The 22,956-nt window shown below is 33.6% G+C and overlaps 2 protein-coding genes across 2 annotated transcripts; one reads left to right on the top strand and one right to left on the bottom strand.

Moving 5' to 3' along the window:
* The first annotated feature begins 609 nt into the window (after positions 1-609).
* Positions 610-8,417, top strand: LOC131177917 (serine/threonine-protein phosphatase 7 long form homolog). Its single transcript, XM_058143095.1, has 6 exons — positions 610-900; positions 5,934-6,768; positions 6,860-6,947; positions 7,062-7,460; positions 7,574-8,148; positions 8,255-8,417. Exons 2-6 carry the CDS (start codon positions 5,936-5,938, stop codon positions 8,415-8,417), a joined length of 2,058 nt encoding a protein of 685 aa, XP_057999078.1. The 5' UTR covers positions 610-900; positions 5,934-5,935.
* An 8,550-nt stretch (positions 8,418-16,967) lies between these two features.
* Positions 16,968-18,426, bottom strand: LOC110660073 (sufE-like protein 1, chloroplastic/mitochondrial). The gene has a single exon (XM_021818236.2). The coding sequence runs from the start codon at positions 18,316-18,318 to the stop codon at positions 17,170-17,172; it is 1,149 nt and encodes a 382-aa protein (XP_021673928.2). The 5' UTR covers positions 18,319-18,426; the 3' UTR covers positions 16,968-17,169.
* Positions 18,427-22,956: the final 4,530 nt, after the last annotated feature.

Genomic DNA, 22,956 nt, shown 5'->3' with positions numbered 1-22,956 from the left:
TGAGACAGTTTTACGCCATGGCTGCTGCTAAGCTATCTCCGCTTGATTGGTAAACAGTGTTGGTCTAACATGATTGATATATTGGGAATCACTATAGAAGAAGGTTACATACTTGAAGGTTACTATATAAAAGATGAAGATGATGGTAATTGGGGAAATTACCGTAGAAGTGTGCCGTGAGAACGAAATTAAGGAAAAAGGGTCGATAATCCCAAATTTACCGAAACGGGGTGGGGAGAAAATAAAGACGCTAGTCAAGATAGCGTTTTAGAGTGGGATGCTATCAACAATGGCGTGCAAGCCCGGACGCTAGTCAAAGAAGCGTCCCACTGCCTGCACGCTATTAATGTAAGCGTCCATGGTCGCACGCAAACAAGAAAATCGTCCAACCGCCCCGCACGCTAACAACAAGCGCCCCGGCGTCCAAAGACGTCCAGCGCTTTGGGCGCTACTATCACAAGCGTCGGCGTCGGTGAAGCCTCCGGCATCCAGCAGCTTTGACGCTACTAACACAAGCGTCGGCGGCATTCACGCCCAGCGGATTCATGTCCGAAAGAACGAGCGCCAAGAACACAACCACCGAGATTCTGCATCAACCGCACTCGCTTGCGTGTTGGTCATGCAGCCCCGTCGTGCAGCCCCGTCTCCTGCATCGCGTGCCCGTGGCGTCCCGTCGTGTCCCGTCAAGGCAGAACCACAGTGGACGCTTCTCAAACTAGCGTCCCAAGCTCCCACTGATTTAAGCACCACTGCCTCTCTCGTCTCTCTCATTCGTACCTCTCTTTTACTCCCTTTCTTCTCCCATGTTCAAGCTGCTTCTCCCTTCTCGCGGAACTGCTTGTTGAAGCAGGTGGTGGAGCTGTTCGGTGGACCAAGAAATTTTGTTGTGTTTGCATCCTAGTACGTATTTTAGTTTTTTAAGGAAATAAATATATATTATATTTAAATATTTGGGTGTTTATATTTGTTTAAATATGCATGCATTATTTAAATATTTGAGTGTTTATATTTGTTTAAATATGTATGTATTTATATGTAGTTGTTGAGTAATATTTTATAAATATTAGGTGATATTGTCATATATTAGAAGAAAAATGAGTGATTTATTATTAATATTTTGACATGAATTTTTTTGAATAATATATATTTAATTTTTATAATTTTTAACTAGTTTATAGATAATCTTAAAAATTAAAGGAAATATTTTTAACAAAATATATATATATATATATATATATATATATATATATATATATATATATATATATATATCAATAATAGTATAATATTTTAATAAATGATGAAATTTATTAAAAATATAAAATTTTATATAAAAGAATAAATGAATAGGAAAATTCTTTTATGATATATTATATAAAAGAATGAAATGAAATAGATAAGATAATAGTATATTCTTAATAAAAAGTTTAATTATGAAAGAAAATAAATTTAATGTAAATTAGAAATTTAAGGATAATAGGAAAAGTTAATTTAATCTAAATAGTGGTTTAATTGAAAAAAAATTTAGTACTAGGTTAAGATTCGAATATATATATATATATACACTTTGAAAAATTGTAAAAGTTAGTGAAAAAAGAGAAAAATAATAGGAAATTTAGTTTATAATATATTATATTAAAGAATAAAATAAAATAGATAATATAATATTATATTCTTAATATAATTAAAAAAAATTAATAAATACCATAAATAGTCGAAATAAAGTTTATATTAGTTAAAACATAAAAGATATATATTTTTTTTTAAATATAGTAGTTGAATATGTAGATTAGAAATATTTAATGTTAAAATTATAGAAAGAAGAAAAAATTTCAAACAAAATAGTGTTTATAATATATTATAATAAATAATGTAGAGAATATATAATATAAATGAATATTATTAAGTTGATAGTTCAAACAAAAATAAAAAAAATAAAAGAAATTAAAATAATTGAATATTTATGGTTATCCTAATCGATTATGAGAATTCAGAAAATCAAAAAATAATTAAATGAATCGAACCAGAAAACCAAAGTGGTTCGATTCATTTTATTATTTTTTTTCAACACATTTAGTTGAATATATGAGGTGAACCGGACAGTTTATCCGAGTACTTATAGAATTTCTTAGGTGACCGAATCAAACCGCAGCAGCATTAGGTTTGATTTTTTTAAAAAATTTTAGATTTGAATTAAAAATTTAATAGGTTTGGCCGAAATAAAGAACCAAACTGCATATTTATTTGAATTCCTTTTTTTTTTATAAAGTTAGGCAATACTATTAATTATAATTTTTCTTATGTGTCATTCAAATAACTAGGATTCTTATTTAATCAGAAAAATGTCAATTCCATCGTTTGCTACCTTATATTGGGATGGAGAAATTATTATTGATGGTGAAGGCTGCGACTATTGTGGGGGTTCATCAACAGTCATTACCATTGGTAGACACATGGATTTTGGTACTTTAGGTATGAAAATAGTACGTGCAATTGATCTTGAAGTTGGGTGTGAATTTATATCGAATATCTTTTTCAGACAACCAATTGAAGGAGATGGTTCAGTGAAATGGGATTGTATGGGTTTGACTAACGATGATGATGTAAATATTATGTTTAATTTTATTGATGAAATTGGAGGTATGTCATCGATAGAATTATATATTGATATTTTTCGACCGGATGCATCTAGAAATGTTGTTGATGAAGCGGGACCATCAAATGTTGGTACTACTGATGAGGTAGTTGTTCGCTATCAATCATCTGAACTTGATAGTAGTACGTTTGAGGATAATGTTTTGGGGGTTATCAATGAATCTGAAGATATTTGTGAACGTCGATGGGTGTACGAATCAAACGAATCATACTTTTCTGATAGTCATAATTGCCCCAATAATGGTGTCGATGAAGAGGATTCTGATGAACAATGGATTGATAGTGATGAGGCAGACTTCAATCAGGATGTTGAGCATGATAATGAGGTAGTAGTCAACTTGCCTTCATACTATAACACTCATGTTGCAAACCCAATAATGCCTATTGTCCATCCTCCACCTTACTGTGAATTAGATTTTTCATTGCTAACAGTTGATCCATGGTCAAAACCGCAATATAGTTCAATGTGGGATCCATCGAATGAGTTTGAAGTTGGAATGACATTTCCGTCTAGAGAGGCTGTCCAAAGAGCTGCCAAAGAATATCATTTACTTAGGCACCATGACTTTTCTTATGATGATACAAAGAGCAAAACGTATGCTATAAGGTGCAAATATAGAAACAACAATTGTAAGTGGAGAATGCGTGCGTCTCGTCGGGAAGGATCTGATATATGGAAAATTACTCTATATAACAGACCCCATACATGTGTTAATCCATCAATCTCACAAGATCATAGGCAATTGGATAGCAAATTTTTATCTAATTTCATCCTAGCAATTGTACGAGAACAGCCAAATGTGAAGATATCTGCGTTACAAGCAGAAATCAAAGATAAGGTTGGATATATGCCGAGTTATCGGAAGATGTGGAAGGCTAGACACGATGCAGTTGTTAAGATATTTGGTGGTTGGGAGGAATCTTTTACAAGATTGCGTCAATTCATGCTTGCGTTGTGCAAACACAACCCCGATTCTTCGTTCTTGATTGAAGATGACCCTCTGTTTGTTAATAATAAATTAAAACCTGAGAATCGGGTTTTCGATAGGATGTTTTGGGCATTCAAACAAACAATTGAAGGTTTCAAGCACTGTCGGCCAGTTATTTTTATAGACTCCACATTTTTATATGGAAAGTACAAAGGGTGTTTATTTTGTGCTCACGGAATTGGGACAATAACCATATTTTTCCTATTGCATGGGCAATAGTTGATTGTAAAAATACAAGGAACTGGGATTGGTTCATGTCTTGTTTACGGGTGTTTGTGACTGATCGTTCTGATATTTGTGTTATATCAGACAGACATATTGCCATTAAAAAAGAAATGCAGCAAGATTGGTGGCAGCCTCTAATGGACATCATCGATCTTTGCTTAAGACACGTACTGAGCAATTATAACACGAAGTTTAAAAATCCTGACATGAAAGAAGCTCTCCGAAAGGCAGGTTAGTTTTTGCCAAAGAATATTATTTTTGCAAGCATTAATTGCATTTTCAATTTTATATAATACAAAAAATGTCAATTTTTTTTTAACAGCTCACCAAATTCAGAAAAAGAAATTTTTTGATGCCATGGACACAATCAAGAGCGAGCATCCAGATACATTTGAATGGGCCAGAAATATACCATTGGAGAAATGGACACGTTCTCATGATGGAGGAAAAAGGTATGGCTCCATGACAACCAATACCGTTGAGTCAGTTAATGGAATGCTTAAGGGGATTCGTGCACTACCAATAACTACAATGGTAGAGAAAATATTTTTCCAATGTGTCTAATATTTTGACACACGCCGCACGACCTTCCGCGAACAATTGCAGTTGGGCTTCAACTTAACACCGGCATGTCGTCAAATTTTGAATGAAAATTTGAATGAAGCAAACTCACTTAATGTTCGATTATTTAATCGCGATTGTGGTGAATTTGAAGTTTGGAAGGATAGAACTGGGGACAACCACATCGTCAAACTTTATGAGAGGACATGCACATGCGAGAAGTTTCAAGAGATACGTATTCCATGTTCTCATGTCATAGCAGCATGCCAATCAATGTCAATTAATTATGAGCAATACGTTTCAAATTATTATACATTGGAACGAACGCTTAAGTGCTATGAGTGGCAGTTTCATGCACTTGGACATCATGATGATTGGCCAACAGACAATGATCCAATCCTTGTACCTGACCCAAATAGGAAAAGGTCTAAAGGAAGACCAACTTCTTTAAGGAAGATGAATGAAATGGATTGGATGGTGATTCAAAAGAGAGGGGATCCGTCTAAAATCCATTGAAGGACACTATTTTCAAATACTTTGTATTATTATCATAAATTGTTGGACACAGTTTTCATTATTATGTTTTCATTTTATGTGTATTATTACCCCCCTGTTGTTAGGTTACGTACTTTTCAATTTTATCTTAAATTATTGCATTATTTAATATAATTACTGCATTATGATTTATTTTGTATATATTTATTATGCTCTCTTTTATTTATGACTTAGATGAAATAATGGCTCGTATAATGCGCACTCCGAAAAGAATTGTCAGTCAACAACAGCGGGCAAGAGTACATGGTTTAATTAGGAATTTGATTAATCTACCTATGGAAGTAACACCATCAACTACAGGAGATTACCTACTCTGCATTGTTAAGCATATGATAAGGGTGAATGGGCTAATTCAACAAATCATATGGGAAGGAGAGCTATTAACAGATAAACCTAGATATTTGGCTTTAAAGTCAGCTTTTAGTTGTGTCCAGGATAAAGGCATACTTGACAGTGTATGGCGAAAATTAGAAGCTAACCGCACCCCATCATATTTACTACTTCTTAAAGGATTTGTCAAAGAATATGTTAATTGGGTCGCTACAAGGACAATGTGTCGGGCGAGTGGTATAAAAATGCGTGATAGGAAGAAACATACTCTGGTAAAGCCCTGTTTACCTAAAATCGACTACACATTGGAGAAAGATATTTATGACGAGCTAATTAGATCATGTCCTGTAAATCAAATAGTCAGACTGACCTAATTAGTTGATGTAGTAAACAATGTTGATGTAGTAAACAATGATGTACTTTTATCTTTGCATTGACTATGTAATGTAGACTTATTAATTAATGCATTGAATGAGAAATTTTTATTTATAACATTTTATACGTGTATTAAATATTTTTGTTACCATTCATGTTTTATTTACTGTATAAGGAAAATATGTGTATTGTTTTACCTGTCACAAATACAAAATGAAAATGTATATTTAATATAATGAATAGGTATGGCTAATCAACAAACAAGAAGAGATTACATTGTGCCAGGTCCAATTGATCCAGAGCTTCTACGACTCCAGTCACAACACCGTTCTGAAGGGATTTGGTCTGGTACAATGGAGCATGAGGTGCTTACATGTAGAAGGCAGGGGAACATATTGCATGCTGACATTGATGCCCGAATTATTCCTCATCTCCACGATTCTGGATTTATTGGAATTGCTAGATTGGGATTTTTTCCCATTGACTGGCACCTTATTAGTGCCTTTGTAGAGCGATGGCGACCGGAAACTCATACATTTATGATGCCAATTGGGGAGTGCACAATCAGTCTTCAAGATGTTGGCATTATCACCGGATTGCCAATACATGGTTCTGCAGTAACTGGAATGTCACGAGCTGAATGGCCAGAAGTTTGTGAGCTCTTGTTGGGAGCTAGACCACCTCCAGAAATGATTCGAGGACATACATTAAAATTATCATGGCTAACTGATGAGTTTGGAGCTATTCCACATGAAGCTGATGATTTAACAGTGTTATGGCATGCAAGAGCATTCATATTACGACTCATCGGTTCGATATTTCCCGACAAGACAAACTCACGTGTGAACTTGATGTTCCTACCCCTATTAGAAGACTTGAGGCAAGCTGCGACATACAGTTGGGGTGGAGCTTGCTTAGCCTTCCTTTATCGTGAGCTTTGTCGTGTTGCAGTTACTGAAGCAAAGGAGATTTCAGGACCCCTGTTCATATTGCAAATCTGGGCTTGGGAGAGATTTAAAATAATCTCTCCATCAATAAGAGATCCATCGGCACCTCATGATGCACCCCTAGGTGCTAGGTATGTAACTAAATTTATATTTTTTTCCATTAAACAATCAAAAAATTGATTTTTATTGCATTATATTTTAAATTTTCTTATCAACTAACAGGTGGAGTAGAGCTCGACAAATCACTGAAGTTACAACCCATGTACTACAACAAATTCGATACAATCTTGATCGAATGCGACCTGAAGATGTAAATCAAAATTCGCAAAATCTGACTTAAAATAGTGTTATATTTTTTTCCTATATTAATCACTTTATGTTTTGCAAATTTAATACTTCATGTTTTGCTCATTTTCACTTGCAGATTACATGGGAACCATATAATGAGGAATTGTTGGATGAGCTGCCCGACATGTGCATACAGGGTCGTCCCATATGGAAGGCAGTGGTGCCATTAATTTGCTTCCATATTATTGAATGGCACCAGCCTGATAGAGTGATGAGGCAGTTTGATTTGGCCCAACCTATTCCACGACGACCGATGCAAACAGATGAGTTACATGAGATTACTCTCCGATTTAGTGAGAGTAATTGGGCGCACCACCATGCGACGTACATTAATCGTTGGAATAGGCGAGAACATTACATTGTTCAAGGGCAAGAAATGGCACAACCACTCCACCATCATTCTGAATATATGGAGTGGTATCGTCGAGTTGCAAGACGTTGGATCTCAATAAGTGGAGCTGCCATTGGCTGTGTGGTAATCATTTACAATACATATTTTTTCATTATTAAATACTTAGTAATAATAATTTTTAATTACAGTGTTTAACACAAACTGTAACATAATACATGGACTTCATATTTTTACAGGAGGATGCAATTGAGGATTGTTTGCTAAAATTACAGAACCCATCAACAGAAAATGTGGCTGAAGTTAAACGTACATTAAGAAAAATGATGATTGCTCTAGAGGAAGAAAGTCGACTTTGCCAAATGCCACCTCCTCAATCCGCACCTCAAGCAACAACCTTTAATGATGAATTAGAAGAGGACCAACCCATCAACCAGCCTGAGCCCTCACAAAGAGCAGCACGACGCCGATCACGTCCTGCTCGAAGTCGTCAACATCCAGTGCGTCCAGCCTCTCCTCCCGATGATGCTTTGCCCCCACCTGTTGCATTCCACCCTTACTGCATCACATCAGCGCCTGATCATTCTGATCCTATTCCCTCGGCTCCTGCACTATCTAACCCTGCTCATTACACTGGTTGGATGGCTACCCCATCAATGCCTGGCCCATCAGCACCATGGATGTCATATCAAACTCAAATGCAAAACAGAAGCACATTCGACTTTCTTCGAGAGTCAATACCAAACACCATTCGGCGGCTTATTTGCTCCATTTGGCAGAGCATCAAGCATTGGGCCATCACAGTATACGTCAGGTCAATTTAGTGGATAAGGGTCAGAACAATACTTTGCACCATATCATTCTGGTGCCTTAGGCCATATTCCATCTGCTGCGGGTCTATTTGGATACCATGAACAAAGTCTTTGTGCATTATCTTTGCGGGGAGAATCATCGGGACAACATCAAGGGCAAGCTAGCCAACCCAAAGATGCACAAGGTCATCCAGCAGAACATCAAGAAGGGGGAGAACATCGAGTTTTTCGACCGAGACGACATATACGAAGACCTGGTTGTGGCACATGACTTATTTAAATATTTGTTATTATTTATATATTAATTATGAAAACTTCTCTCAAGTTATTTCTCGCTTTAAGTCAATTGCTACAATATGTTAGTGACAATTTTTATATTTTTTGCACAATTAAATTTCCTACAAATTTTTAATAACTTAATTTGGCACTAACTGAAAATCAATTACAGTATTTAAATTTTATATTGTTATACATGCCAACACATAATAAATAATAATTTCATTTCTTTTAAAATTTAAATTTATTAATTGCTATCAACAAAATAAATTATTCTAATTATAATAAGAATAAAATTTAATATTAAAGCAACGAATTTTACTTAATTTATTATAAATTTCAATTTTAATTTTTTTAACTTGTATTAATTATTGCAAATTTTTATATGAGTATGATGCTAAATACTTTCCATTCAATTGTACAACATTTAATTTATTTAAATCTATAAAATTAATTATTCTTTTAATAATTACAATTTAAATTTTTATTCAAAAAATTTAGTTCAAATAATATTGTTATTTTATAAAACTAACATATTTTTTTAAAAAAATTATAGTATATATTTTTTTATTTTTTTCACATAAAATTTATAGTAATTTGAAATTACACAATACCCTTTTACATTTAACATTTAATTTCCTTAAATATATAAAAATAATTATTTACACTTTAATAAAAATTATACTACATATTTTTTGTTAATTTAATACAATTACAATTTTACACTTTAATATTTTAAATTTATAAAACTATTATATTTAAAAAAAAAATTTTTTTTGGTAGAAATACTTTGTGAAAATCGCTACTCATAGTAGCGTTTTCACACTTTAATATTTAAAAAAAAAAAAATTTTTCATAGAAATTCGCTACTCATAGTAGCGTTTTCACACTTTAATATTTAAAAAAATTTTTTTTTTTTGCAGAAATTCGCTACTCATAGTAGCATTTTCACACTTTAATATTTAAAAAAAAAAATTTTTTTTTTGGCAGAAATTCGCTACTCATAGTAGCGTTTTCACACTTTGATATTTAAAAAAAAAAAATTTTTTTTCTGTGGGTAGAAATGCTTTGCGAAATTCGCTATTTATAGTAGCGTTTTGGTAGAAAATTGTGCCAAAACGCTATTGTCACTGGCGTTTTATTTGGACGCTATTTCTAACAGCGTTTTTGACATTAAAACGCTACTAATAATAGCGTTTTTAACGTTCTGACTTTTTCTCACCCCTATCCGGTAAATTTTACACATCACACCCATTTTTAATAATTTTAATTTTCAATTCACCATTGTACGGTCAATTTCCCATGGTAATTCTTCTCCATCGCTGCTGCATGTGGTAGTGCCTAAGAAGGTTGTTCCAAACCAGTCTTTGATTCTTGAGCACAGTTTGGTAATCAATGGCTTGGTGAAAGACAATATTAATTATTGAAATACTGCTTATAAATACTATTTTAGTCCTTTGTGGCATCCTTTTCTTTGAAAATAAGTTGTGTTTTTGAAATAATGTTTGCGACTTTGCTTTTTAACCTATTTGGAATAATAATTAAATTGTATTGAATAAGCAATATGAGCCAAATTTTTAATATGTTTGGAATGACAAGTTTTGTATCCTTTATTTTTGTTAAGCGTTCTTTCAATCAACAGCTCATCTATTAATTTCTTTAACTTTTAGGGATGTTTCATTCCCATGTAATCCCCTTCAATGCATTTTTTTCGACAAAAAAAAAATTAATTTAGAAGGCCTTAGTTTGACTATATTTTATTATCTATCTATCTACCTCATACTTAGCGACTCTTATAAGCTACAAACATTTTTTTTTTTAAGAATTTTTTAATTTTTTTATACAATTAACATATTTTTCTTTTAAATTGAAAAATTAATATCTATTTAAAGTTAATTATGAATTTAAAAATGTAATCATATTAATTATATCATTAATTATTGAAAGTTGATTGTATATTACTAATTTTCTATTTTATGATTTTTTTATATTTAAAATTTTAAATATATAAAATATAATTAATAAGACATTTAATTAAACCACTTTAATAAATTTATAATATGTTTAATTAATTAATTTATAAATATCAAAGTCAACTAAAAAAATAGCTATCACATATTTTTAACTATTTTACATACAAAATATATATGTCACACAATTATTAAATTAGCATAATATATCCACTGTGAAAACTATTTTTTATCGATATATTCTGTATATATACGTAATTTAAATATATATGCCAATGTAATTATTTTTATGTATTAAAAATAAAATAAATTAAATTGTTAATAATGTAAACTCACGCAAAGCACGAACATAATTGCTATTAGTTAAATATATAATGTAAAAAAAATCTAACTTATTACACAATCAATAAATTACCAAATTTCATATTTATATTTTATAATATATTAAGATCAAAGCATTCGCCTAACCATACAAAATGTTAATGCAAAAACCATAAAACACATAATATAATTTAAAATTTTAGATGCAATGTTTAATTTCATTTATTATGTCATGCAAACTCAATCTAGTCATCTTATGGATGCCAAAAAGGTGAAAATAAATCAGATCAGCTTTTCTCTTTTGTCAACTTTTTTTTTTAATAATTTCCCGCCTGATGATGCATCATTCGCTTGGGTGCTTAAGCGAGCGCGTCTTGACAACACTGCCAAAACTAAATTTCACAAAGACCTCTATGGCTCTGATAGATTAGAGCACAGAAAAAACGCCAACAAAATAGAAGTGCAGCATGCTCTCAACAGTAATGCTTTTCATCCAAGAAACCTAAGTGAATTCTTAGCATTTATGAGATGGCCTCACAATTCAGCTTACAATCAAGGCATTTGGAAGCTAAATGACTTCTTGAATGAGAACAACATAATTCACTCATTAATTCTGCACAATTATAAATACTTAAGATATGGTTTTGTTCACTCACTATGCAGTCATAAACATCTCCTATTTGCCAAACCAGCTCATAGAGGACGCTATTGTATAGTTGTTATCCTTACACCCAGTGCTTTCTCTTCAGAAGCCAGTGGAATTCAGACCAGCATACACATTCTTAGTAAAATCTTTGTGGTGTTGATTAATGTGCAGTTAATGTATAATGAAAAATGTATAATGAAACTTGGGAGCATATGCATTATTATTTTTTGATTCTTATGTGAGGAAGTTGCAATGATGGTGTGATGAGCTTAGTTATGTTGATAATGAGGATGGAAATTTTTCGGGGTAAACTGAAGTATGTATTTAATTCAATTATAGAAGGCTTCATGGAAGTTAATCGATCTAAATCACGTATGTTTAAGAGGGGACAGTGCTTTGTAATCTACTTGTGTTGCCTTATTTTCTTATGCAGTATGGCATGTTTCTGGCTTTCTGCAGTTTTGTGCCTGTTGTTCCTTGAATTTCTGGTCTTGTAGCAGTTAAACTACTCCCTGCTTTGGTTTGGTTTTGGGAATGTAACGGGAGAGCGAAAGGAGGGGAACAGGGGAATATCATGAGACTGACTTAATTTTGTGCATTACGTCCATCCATATGCGTGAAAAAATGTCACATGAATCATGTCCTACAAGTGTACTGCAATATGATTCCTTAAGAAAGACATTAGAGAAGCTCAGGATATCCCATAACTCAGTGTTTTACCATCCGCAATAATCTCGTATATTCTGCCATTATAAGGAAACGAACCTTGATGAAACGCATGATTTCTAGGTTTCTGTCATTGGTTAATGCAAGCATTTCATTGAGCAGCATAAATTAGAAAGTTTACCACTATGAGCACTCATAGCCTGCACATATTCCCAATCAAATGTTCCACTAAAATATGAATATAATTTGAGGGAAAAATCTTCCTCCAGTTAAAAATAGAGAAGCTGTAACTGAAAAAGAGTTTGTCTTTGGAAGGGATACAATAGTTAACCAATCCAATATAGTTAGGTCGGAATATTCCCAACTGAAATCAACCAAGGAAACTACTAAACCAAAAATTTTGGGTTAAAATAATTTAGATTACAATGTCAGTCGAGTCAACCCAACCCAACAATTAGCAACTCTTCAATTTAGAGCTGTTTTATTTTTGAACTTGCTAGACAAAGCTTATACAGGAAGCAAGAGCCTAATTATGCAGAGAGATAAAGGCAAAACTTCCTCTTATAGGAAGCAGGTGTTGCCCCTTTTCTTTTGGAGAATGTTGTCGGATTGCATTCCACAGATCTGTCCCTTGCAGAATGTTGTCTCACATCAAAATTGTGAAAGAAGAGAACACTCCTCTTATCATGCAGGTTTATCTTTATTGTTGAATCACACAATGAGCTTTTATAGCCTAGCAAATGAGGTGGCCAGGCGGGCCAGGCGGGCTCGGGCTTTAGTTAATAATGTTTTCCCTTCATGTTATTCTGGACCAGGAAGTCCAACATTATGAATATAACAATTAAATGGATCGATTTGGTTTAGCTCGATTAATCACGTTTATGAACCAAAACCAACCAATTAAAATGATAAACCATTCAAAATAGGTTGGTTTACTCAGTTTGGACAGGATGTTGCCCACCCCCAGCCTCAAGCCTATAGATCTCTATTACAAATAAGCATGGAGTGAAAGGTGATTTCTGTCTTATGCTATTCACAAAAGTAAGTGCAAATTAATCATCAAAGTTGTTGAGTTGTCAATGCAGATCTCCCATGAAATCACACTTGTGATCCAACAATAGCAATGCTTAAAAGACATTTTCAAGCAGATGGCATTGATGATTCAGTGATAGTTCCATGTCAAAAGTACATCATATGTCAACAACATGTATATAGAAGACATCTTGGAATAGCTACAAATCCTACAGTATCTAGAATGTCATATTCAAATAGACTAACCATCAGATTATAATGTTTTACTAGCACGTTCACAAGTTCTTTTTACCTGGGCAATACCTTCCAATTGATTCCAGCACATCTACACTCAACTCTTGCTTTGCACACACTTGTCAAAAGATTGAGAGCTTCATCTTTGAAGCAGTCAAAAATACAAGGATCCCATACATAAAATAGAATCTTCACTCTCACAACTTCTTGTGGCACCTAATAGAGAAGGCATTGTTACATATCAGCCTTGAACACCTTAGAAACTCAAGATAACTATAGAAGAACAGATTGGATAAGAAACAAAAGAGAAGTAGATGAGAAAAGAGAAGATAGATTAATTGAGAAGAGAATAGATTGGATGAGAAGAGAAAGAGAACATTCAGAGATGAGAGAAGAGTATTCATGTTTATTGATTCTTGGAATAGCATGAATAATACAGATAAGGAATTTCCTTTTATACAAGAATAGTGCATTTGCTGCTAACTAATTCTGTTATTCTAAACTACTTCCTTCCAAACTAACAACATTTCCCTCCAAAATACTTCCTACCGACTTTTCTATTGCTTATTACTATTTCTCTTCTTTCTCCTCTACATGCAACAACACCCCTTCCATTAGAAACTTCTTGTCCCCAAGAAGGTTGAAAATCTGGAACTAGGCCTTTAGGAATGAAGGTTCTGACTTCTCAAATGACACCTCAGCTAGAACTTTGCAGGTGAACATCATTTACAGCAATATAACACTGGAAGCAGCAACTTAGAGTCATTGGGCAAACAAATAGCTGCAACAAGGCACTGATTTTCTTCCTCTGCCTTCTCCTCATTTCAAACTCATTCTCTTTGAGCAAGTAGATGATTGCAGTATCCGAAGAAACACTTCTTCCTCTACCTTCTCCTAATTTCAAAGTCAGTCTCTTTGAGCAGTAAATGATTGCAATTTCTCAATTCTAAGACACTGCTACCAATCTTTACTTCATAAGGCATGAGATAGACATCTTAAACATAGCCAAATGATAAAAAAGATTCCTCAACTTCCATTTCTGTAGCTTGTTTGTTCAGTAATCCCACCAACAAATTGTACTAAACTGCACCAAGGTGCTCCCCACCAACATATCTTACTTGGATAGTATGTTGATTGTGCAAAACTTTGATGGCCATATCATCTTCTTTAGAAGTTGTATATCTAGCTAAACAACACCCTTCATTATCTAAGATTGCAACACTTTCATTAGGGAGCTTGATGTCCATATACCCATGAATTCCAAAAAAAATTGAAGGAATTGGATTAATTGAAATTGGACTAGAAATCAATTTCTCGTCCCTCCTGGTCAAGATGGAATTCTTTCTTCACCTCATATTCCTAGTCATTCATATTGAAATCTTCTCCTGAGTCATCTTGTTCCATACTTGGCTTTCCAGGAGTTCCAAGGAGTTGATCTGCATCAGTTATCTGCTCCTTTACCTCACGAATTGATTCTTTCAACTTCTCTAATTTCTGTAGAAACAATTTGTCAATTTTTTCTAATTTCTGCACCAATTCTTCTTATTCTCTCCTTAATCTTCCATCAAGAATTTCACTTATACCCATAAAAATCTTTGCTTCCCAAGATTGTGTTCCCATGGTCTGATACACTAATTGTGTCTTGTTTCCAAGAAAATTGAGAAAGGAAGAACTTCAAGAAAACAAGAAAATCAAGAAAGAGTAGAGATCTTATTCTTGGAAAGCAAAATAGGAACTCAGGGAAAGGAAATTTTTTTTTTATCACAAATATTTCTGAAATTTGGAAAAAGTCTGGTTCTCGAGAAAGAAGAAAATAGGGAAAAAAATGGAGGAAGAACAAAAGTTTCAAGAATTTTAAGAAACAGGTTTCTTGAAATGCAGGAAGTGAAATATTGAAGAAGAAAAATAGAAAAACTAGCAATTAACAGAAGAAGAAAGAAATTTAATTCAAGATTTTCAAGAATGAAAGAAGATGAAGAAATAGGATCTGTTGAGAAGAAGAAGAAAATAAAGCGAAAGAAGGAAAGAAATTTTAGGGGAAGAAAGAAGAAGAATTAGAGGAAAAAGAGGGAAAAACCAGGAATTAAGGAGACTCCCATTCATCTGCTCATAATTGTGACTTCAGTAAGAAAGTTTGGAAGCAATCCCACCTCAGAACCAAGCTCTGATACTACTTGTTACATATCAGCCTTGAACACCTTCAAAACTCAAGTAACTAAAGAAGAACAGATTGGATGAGAAAGGAAAGAGAAGTAGGTGAGAAAAGAGAAGATAGAGTAGATGAGAAGAGAAATAGATTGGATGAGAAGAGAAAAATAATATTCAGAGATAAGAGAAGAGTATTCTTGTTTGTTGATTCTTGGAATAGCATGAATAATACAGATAAGGATTCTCCTTTTATACAAGAATAGTGCATTTGCTACTAACTAATTCTGTTATTCTAAACTACTTCCTTCTAAACTAACAACATTCCCTCCAAAACACTTCCTACCTGACTCTTCTATTGCTTATTACTATTTCTCTTCTTTCTCTTATGCATGTAACAGGCATACGTACAAGGAATGAACTAAGGTGAAACTTGAAAGATCCAGAACAGCACTCATTCTTGCAAAAGAATCATAATATGTAGTTGGCATCACAGATCTATTCATGATAGTTTAAAGCAAAGCTGGATTTCCATAACTTTTGTGTTCAATTTGGCAGTGTTTACACTTTGAATCAAGAACAATTTTAAGGTTCTTCCAACACAAATAGTGCAAAATTTGCACAAAAAATGAGTAATTTATCTTTAAAAATTTGTCTCAATCTTGCTCATTGTGCTTAAGTTACAAGACTGTACCTTGCATCTAGAAAACCAGGTCAAATTAATTTTTACATCCACTTCAATTTCTATGACAACAATGTTTTTGTAAATGGTGTTATATATAATAAATAGACATTTCCTTTTTACTAGAAAAGTAACAACTGAAGATTCAAGCAACACATGAGAACATGATTGAAAGCTGTTTACCCATCTATCATATTTAATCCCTAAGGTACCCCATAGCCTTCACACAAGTAGATGAAGCTTCTGCACACTTTTTACACCGACTACCACCATCCACATGTTTTAGTTATGTTCCCACTCACCTATCCTTAACATTTCTAGCTCTACCTATTCATTGTTCAATGATGCACTTCCATGGTCATGCTAATGCTTTTTTAACTGCATGACACCCTTCTATTTCATCCATGCAAGTAAAATTAAAATGAAATACTTATTCACAAAAGAAAATCTAGCATTTGTATATGCAGAAAATCATCCAAATAAAATTAGCCCCAATACAATACTACCTTCTTTAAAGCCCAACCAAATTATTCACATTGCTTTATGAAACATTCAACCAAGAGAACTTGAACTAAAACTAGCCAAATCAGAACACAAATCTTGAGGTTAAATAAAAAAATTGCTTGTTGATGGCTGCGTCTCCTAGTATTAAATACAGATTTACTTTTCTGATTAAATACATATAAACGTTTAATCTCCATTCCTTCAGGGTAATCTCCAATTTCAAGATAATGATTTCTATGCAGTCACATGAAAAGCAGAGTTCACCAATATTTGACTTTTTTGGACTTAAATAGAAAGCATTAGGACAGCATATGTGCAAAATTTTTGTTACAAATATTCCACATGTGCAAAAAATTGAACAGTCTATTTAAGCACTGTAAAGATTAACAATAAGCATTCATAAGTTAACACATTCTCTAGCATTTATAAAAACAACTCTTTAGGCACATTGCGCCCAATAAGCTATAAACTAAACTCTTTATTACACTCAATAAAATGTAATCAAGAAAGGTATGATAAACCTATTAGCCGTAAATCCTTGGCACGCTTATCTTGCATCAACTTCAGCCGGTGTCTTTGCCACAATTGACAGTGCATGCAAGCCACTCTGTAATTCCTCTTGCAACAAACCATAAATGAGCCTATGCCTCTTCACCAAGCTCTTCCCTTCAAATTCTTTTGATACAACTTTCAAATTGAAATGTGTTTCACCATCACTTCCTCCCACACCAGCATGCCCTGCATGCTGATAAGAGATATCCTCCACTTCTAACTCAATGGGAGTTAACTCTCTCTCCAATATCTCCTTAATTCTTTTTCCTCTACTCCCTAAATTATCTGAATCCTTGCCGCCGCCACCACCATCACCACCAACTTTCGATTCTGAACTCGAAACAAAATTTTCATTCGAATTCATTCCAGTGCTCGAATTCTCAACACCACCATCACTATTTGAACCTTTTACTTCATTCTCAATACTCTCCCTTTTATTACTCAATCCATCACTTAAATTTTCACTGCCAACATTCCCAGAATTCGACCCATAACCCAGCCCCCTACACTTCTCAGCCTCCAAATACAACTCAAGTGCCTTCTTTTGCATCAATTTCAACATATTCAAGAACCCATTATTCCTCGAAGGGGTCAAACTCTGTTGCAACCCAAGAAGCACCACAAAATCCGGCGAAACCCTCAAAACCTCATCCACGGGCCGCCCCGAAAGCCCTTGAACAAGCAAAGCTGCAAGCCCCTTCGTCAGAACCGAATCCGAATCAGCCTCAAATACAACATTCTTATCGATATCTAAACATGCCCGGACCCAAACTTGAGATACACAACCCTCTACTTTGTTCTCTTTCGTTTTGAATTGGGTATCGAGTGGTTTCAAGTTTTTGCCATAAAAAAGGAGCTGCTCGTATTTAGCCTTGGGTTCCTCAACAGACTGGAAGAGCTTGACAATTTCTTGAAGCTTTGGAGGGAGTTCTTCAATGGGTTGGAGAGAAGCAGCTCTTGATACTGATACAAAGGGTGGTGATGGCTTTTTTGTTGGGATTTTTTCGAAAGAAATGGGCCTAGAGAAAACATAGAAAGATAGATTTATGGGTTTCACAGTAGACATTAGGGGTTTTGTTGAATAAGTAGATATTGAAACTCTGGTGGCGAATAAGCGGACAGAAGAAGAGATTGAAGCAGACATTATTGCTGAAACAAACGACTCCAGAACCTGAGAGCAGAAGAGGACCTATTTCTGAGGACGCAAGGCCGCGCCGCCCTTGAAAAAATTTATACATATTTAAAGGCGAAGGCAAAATGCATTTGGACGCCCCCATTTTCGTCACATTTGTAATTGAGTCTTTTATTATTATTATTATTATTATTGAAAATGAGTCTATTTTATTATATTACCTAACAATACTTTTTTTTAATTTTAATAATTTCACCTAATTTTTGTCGATATAGTTTTAAAGAAAATTAAATTAAATTTTGCCGATGAGAATTGGTGATGTTAGCAAGACTCAAAAAGCGTTACTATTAACTTAAAAGTTTAAGTCTTATAATTATTTTTTTAAGAGATAATTTATAAATTTTATTGTAATATTTTAATAAATTAATGATATATCCTTACTCTAAAATGGGAATCTCTCTTCTCTTAAATTTTTAATTTTAATTATTTAATTAAAACTAAATTAATAATTATCAACATTTCTTTTATATATATATATGTTTACACTATAATTTAATTTTAATATTTTAGACTCAAATTAATTAATGGATTTAAAATATTAAATTAAATTATCAATTTAATGTGATCAAGCGCATAGTTCAAATTTAAATTTTTATTTTCATTTATGCCGATTAACTAAATTTTTTTTGATATTTTTAATGTCAATTATATCTCAGTAGGCCTTTAATTAAGTTCTAAAAATTATTTCTCAAGGTTCCCCGCGGTCTTGGGGCCGTCAACTGTCTACGCAGTGACTTCCCGATGCGCTCACCCATCGCTACGATTCCGGCTCGTTTAACCTAGTTGCATTTCCTTTCTTTTATTTTCTCTTAATTTTTTTTGTATTTTTTTATCATATATTCCATCATTTTATGTCTCCTCACTATCATTTAAGTATAGTTACAGACATCCTGACTGTCTGAACAAACATTAGTCGTCGGAATAGTAGAACGTACGGACTACCTACAGTGAGGGTATCACAATTCTTCCCCTCTAAATAAAAATTTCGTCATCAAAATTTACCCAGTGTAAATAATCGAGGGACCGCTATCTCTTTGTCTTTGTCGCTTTTTCGTGTTATAATACTTTGTTTTCTCTTTAGTCTGTCTTACTAGTCCTAGCTTTACAATCTTATCCTTATCTTGATTTACTATCAGAAATACGTAGCTCTACACAATAGTCCCAAGTCGGTACTGTAATCTGCAGCTTACAGCACAATATCGAGAATATTACGTAGTTACCACGGTATATCCCAATAGATCAGATTTTTCCTATACTTATCCTTTTCGAATCTATGACTTTCTGTGGACCGAGATCCATACCTTAACCTAAAATAACCAGAGAAAACAGATCGGCATTAGTGTTACCTCGACTCTATTTAAAGGCCCATGCATGTGATGCAAACTATTTCTTTCTATGTATCTAGGTCTAGAATCGCCTAAACATTTGCTCTGATACCACTAAATGTAACACCCCTCACCCGTCTACAGTGTAGCCGAGCAAGGTGTGCCACATTCAGTGCTGGAGTATTCTATCTTATCTTGTTGTGTCCATTGTTAATTTTAAATTTATTAGAAAATATGTGGCAATATTTTTTTATCATAATTTATTTCTGTGAAAACTCGGGCAGAACCTCTTCTGTTTTATTAGCATCTGGCGTGTTCCACTAGTTACCTGTTAAAAATCATTTCATATCCATTTATCTAGTCATATAACATGTCATTCATTTTCTTATATAATAAATCATTCATAAGAAAATTCATATACAGTAATTCACATCTTTATTTACAATCTCAAAAAACATAATTAAAATTTATTTAAATCACAACTATAATTACATAATGCTTATATACAATGAACCAAAACACTAAATCTATACATGGACCCTATCAAAATACTACAACTGATGAGGTGAACTCTGGATTGTAGCAGATCTGGTCAACTGTAGTCAGAACACTACTGTGGCGGTTGCTATGTCTGGTCTCCAGTACCTACGCGATGGAAAAATCCAACGCGCTAAGCTAATAGCTTAGTGGTGTATAATTTTAAGGAAAATCAACTATATAATTCAAATAATAATTCTATACAAAATTCTGCAATTCTAGGTCAATTGCATAGTTTATTGCACTTTGGAATTAATTTTTTTATTAGAATCTTATCTGTGCATATATTTTATTTTCAGTCTCTTAAACTCATATCAGTGAAATTGTCATCAATTCTAAAAACATTTATAAATTTTCTACACTTTGAGAACAGTTAGATTTAACAGTATCTTTTCTATTCATTTCTTATATTGTCTAAGTCATTTATGACTTTTCTATACTTTGGAACTAAATTAATTATCAGTATCTTATCTATTCATTAGTTTCATTCTCAGTCTTTTAAAATTATATCAATGCCCAGTAACTTATAACAAACTATAACGCTAGATACACAGGAGTATACTGGTTAGACAGTCATATGTCTGTCCAGTATACATTTGTCATGTCAGGCACAAGGCCATTGGACAGGCTGTTAAAGCCAGAAATACAATTATACACAATGACATTTGTCATGTTAGGCACAAAGCCAGCGGGCAGGCACAAAGCCAGCGGGCAGGCATAAAGCCAGAAATACAATTATGCACAATGGCATCTGATACAATAATTCACTGTCTTTGGTGGCAAATAAGGGTACCTATCAGAGAACTTGCAAGCATTTCTTGGCTGTCGAATTTCAGTGATCCCCTATGTTCATGAATCCCTTTTATTTTCTTACAATTTCTACTTGTTTCAAGTTATTTTCAAGGATTAAAAGAAGAAGGAAAGAAGAAAAGCACTAACCTTGAATCAAGACTCTCCCAAGCTTGTAAAACTTCCAAATTTTTCCTTCCTATTGCTGCTTATAAACTTCCCAAGGTGTGGGGATGACTTTTAATGAAGTGAATGTAACGCCCTCACTTTACATAGTCCGTACATTCGACTGCTCTGGTGACCTAATGTCTGTTCGGACAAGTCAGGATGTATGGGACTACACTTCAGTGATAGTGAGAAGGCATAAAATGATGAAATAAATAAAAATAAAATACAAGAAAAATTAAGGAAAAATAAAAGAGAGGAAATGAAACTAGGTTAAACGAGCCGGCACCGTAGCGATGAGTGACCGCACCGAGAAGTTACGGCGAAGGCAATTGTCGACCCCAGGACCGCGGGGAACCCTCAGAAATAATTTTCGGAACATAATTAAAGGCCTATTGAGGTGTAATTAACATTAGAAATGTCAAAGAAAAATTAATGAATTAGTACAAAGAAAAATGAAAAAAAATTAAGAAACAGGCAAAAATCAGTGTTACCGAAAAATCGGGAATACAACCCGAAGAGGGGCATTTTGGTCAATTGACACCTAGAGTTGACTTTTGACCTAAATGCATATGAAAATAAAGTGATCTTAAATTTTGAAAATCACATGAAAAATGAAATTGAAAATGAAATGTATAAATAAGAAAAATTATGGGGTAAGATTTTAAATAATTAAAAGTTCTATTAAACTAATATTATCTTAATATTAGTGGACCACTATGGACCATATAAAAGCTTAAGAAATCAGATTTCTTCCAATAACTTCTGCATCACTTTCTTCTTCCTTCTAATTCACTTTGGCCAAAACAAAAGCTTCCAAAGTCCATCCATGGCTGCCTCACTTCACAAGCTCTAAACACCATGATCAAGCCATCATTTCCATAACTTGTCTTCATTAAAGTTGATCTCCACCTTGTAAGGAAGAAGTTGGTAGTAATTTCAAGAAGTTTTGGTGAAGTTTGGTCAAGCTCCAAAAGAGGTAAGTGCTTGTTTTCAAATCTTGCTTCACTAAGTTGTAGTGGAGATTATGGGAAGTTAGATTATGGAAGAAATTGTGGGATTTGATGAGTTATGGTGCTGTCCAATTTTTGGCAGTTTCATGTCCATGGGAGTATGATGTAATTTTTCATGCAAATGGTGATTTAAGGGGTTGATTAAGGTGTTTAAATGCATAAGAGTGTACTTGCATGTAGGTGTTCGAATTGTGTAATTGAACAATTGAATTTTTGGGAGTTTTTGGAAGAAATTATGAGGGTTTGTAAACTGACCAATTTGGCAGCTTTGTGATGCATGGAAAAGTGTTTAATTTCATGAAAATAGCTTGGTGAATTCTGGTACCAAGGATGGTATAATGCGTATGTAAATGTTATTGGGAATGATAAGTGGTAATTAGGTATGTTTATGTATGTAAATTGTTGAATTTGAACTTTGTAATTTTGAATTGTAATTGGGGTATTGAGGGTTTGTATATTCTGCCCAAATTGACCATAATATGATGTATTGAGTGGTAGTGGTTTGATACCAATTCAGAATTGGGTATGAGAAAAGGACTTATAACTAGGTGAATGTGCAATTGATAAGCGTTTAAGCAACATGTTTAAAGGCAGTATGTAAATGAGCTTATAACCCTAATTGTGTGACCCCAATTGGTATGAGGCCAATTGAAGGCAAAACTAGACATAAAATAGGCCAACTTTTATGTAGAAATATTACCGAAATTATATCCAGAAACTGCCCGTAAAATTGACCTAATCTGGATTGCCTAAAATGTGAA

This window comes from Hevea brasiliensis, chromosome 2, assembly GCF_030052815.1.
Source record: "Hevea brasiliensis isolate MT/VB/25A 57/8 chromosome 2, ASM3005281v1, whole genome shotgun sequence".
NCBI lineage: Eukaryota > Viridiplantae > Streptophyta > Magnoliopsida > Malpighiales > Euphorbiaceae > Hevea > Hevea brasiliensis.
The sequence above is the reverse complement of the archived record's forward strand: the minus strand, read 5'-3'. Positions and strand labels throughout refer to the sequence as shown.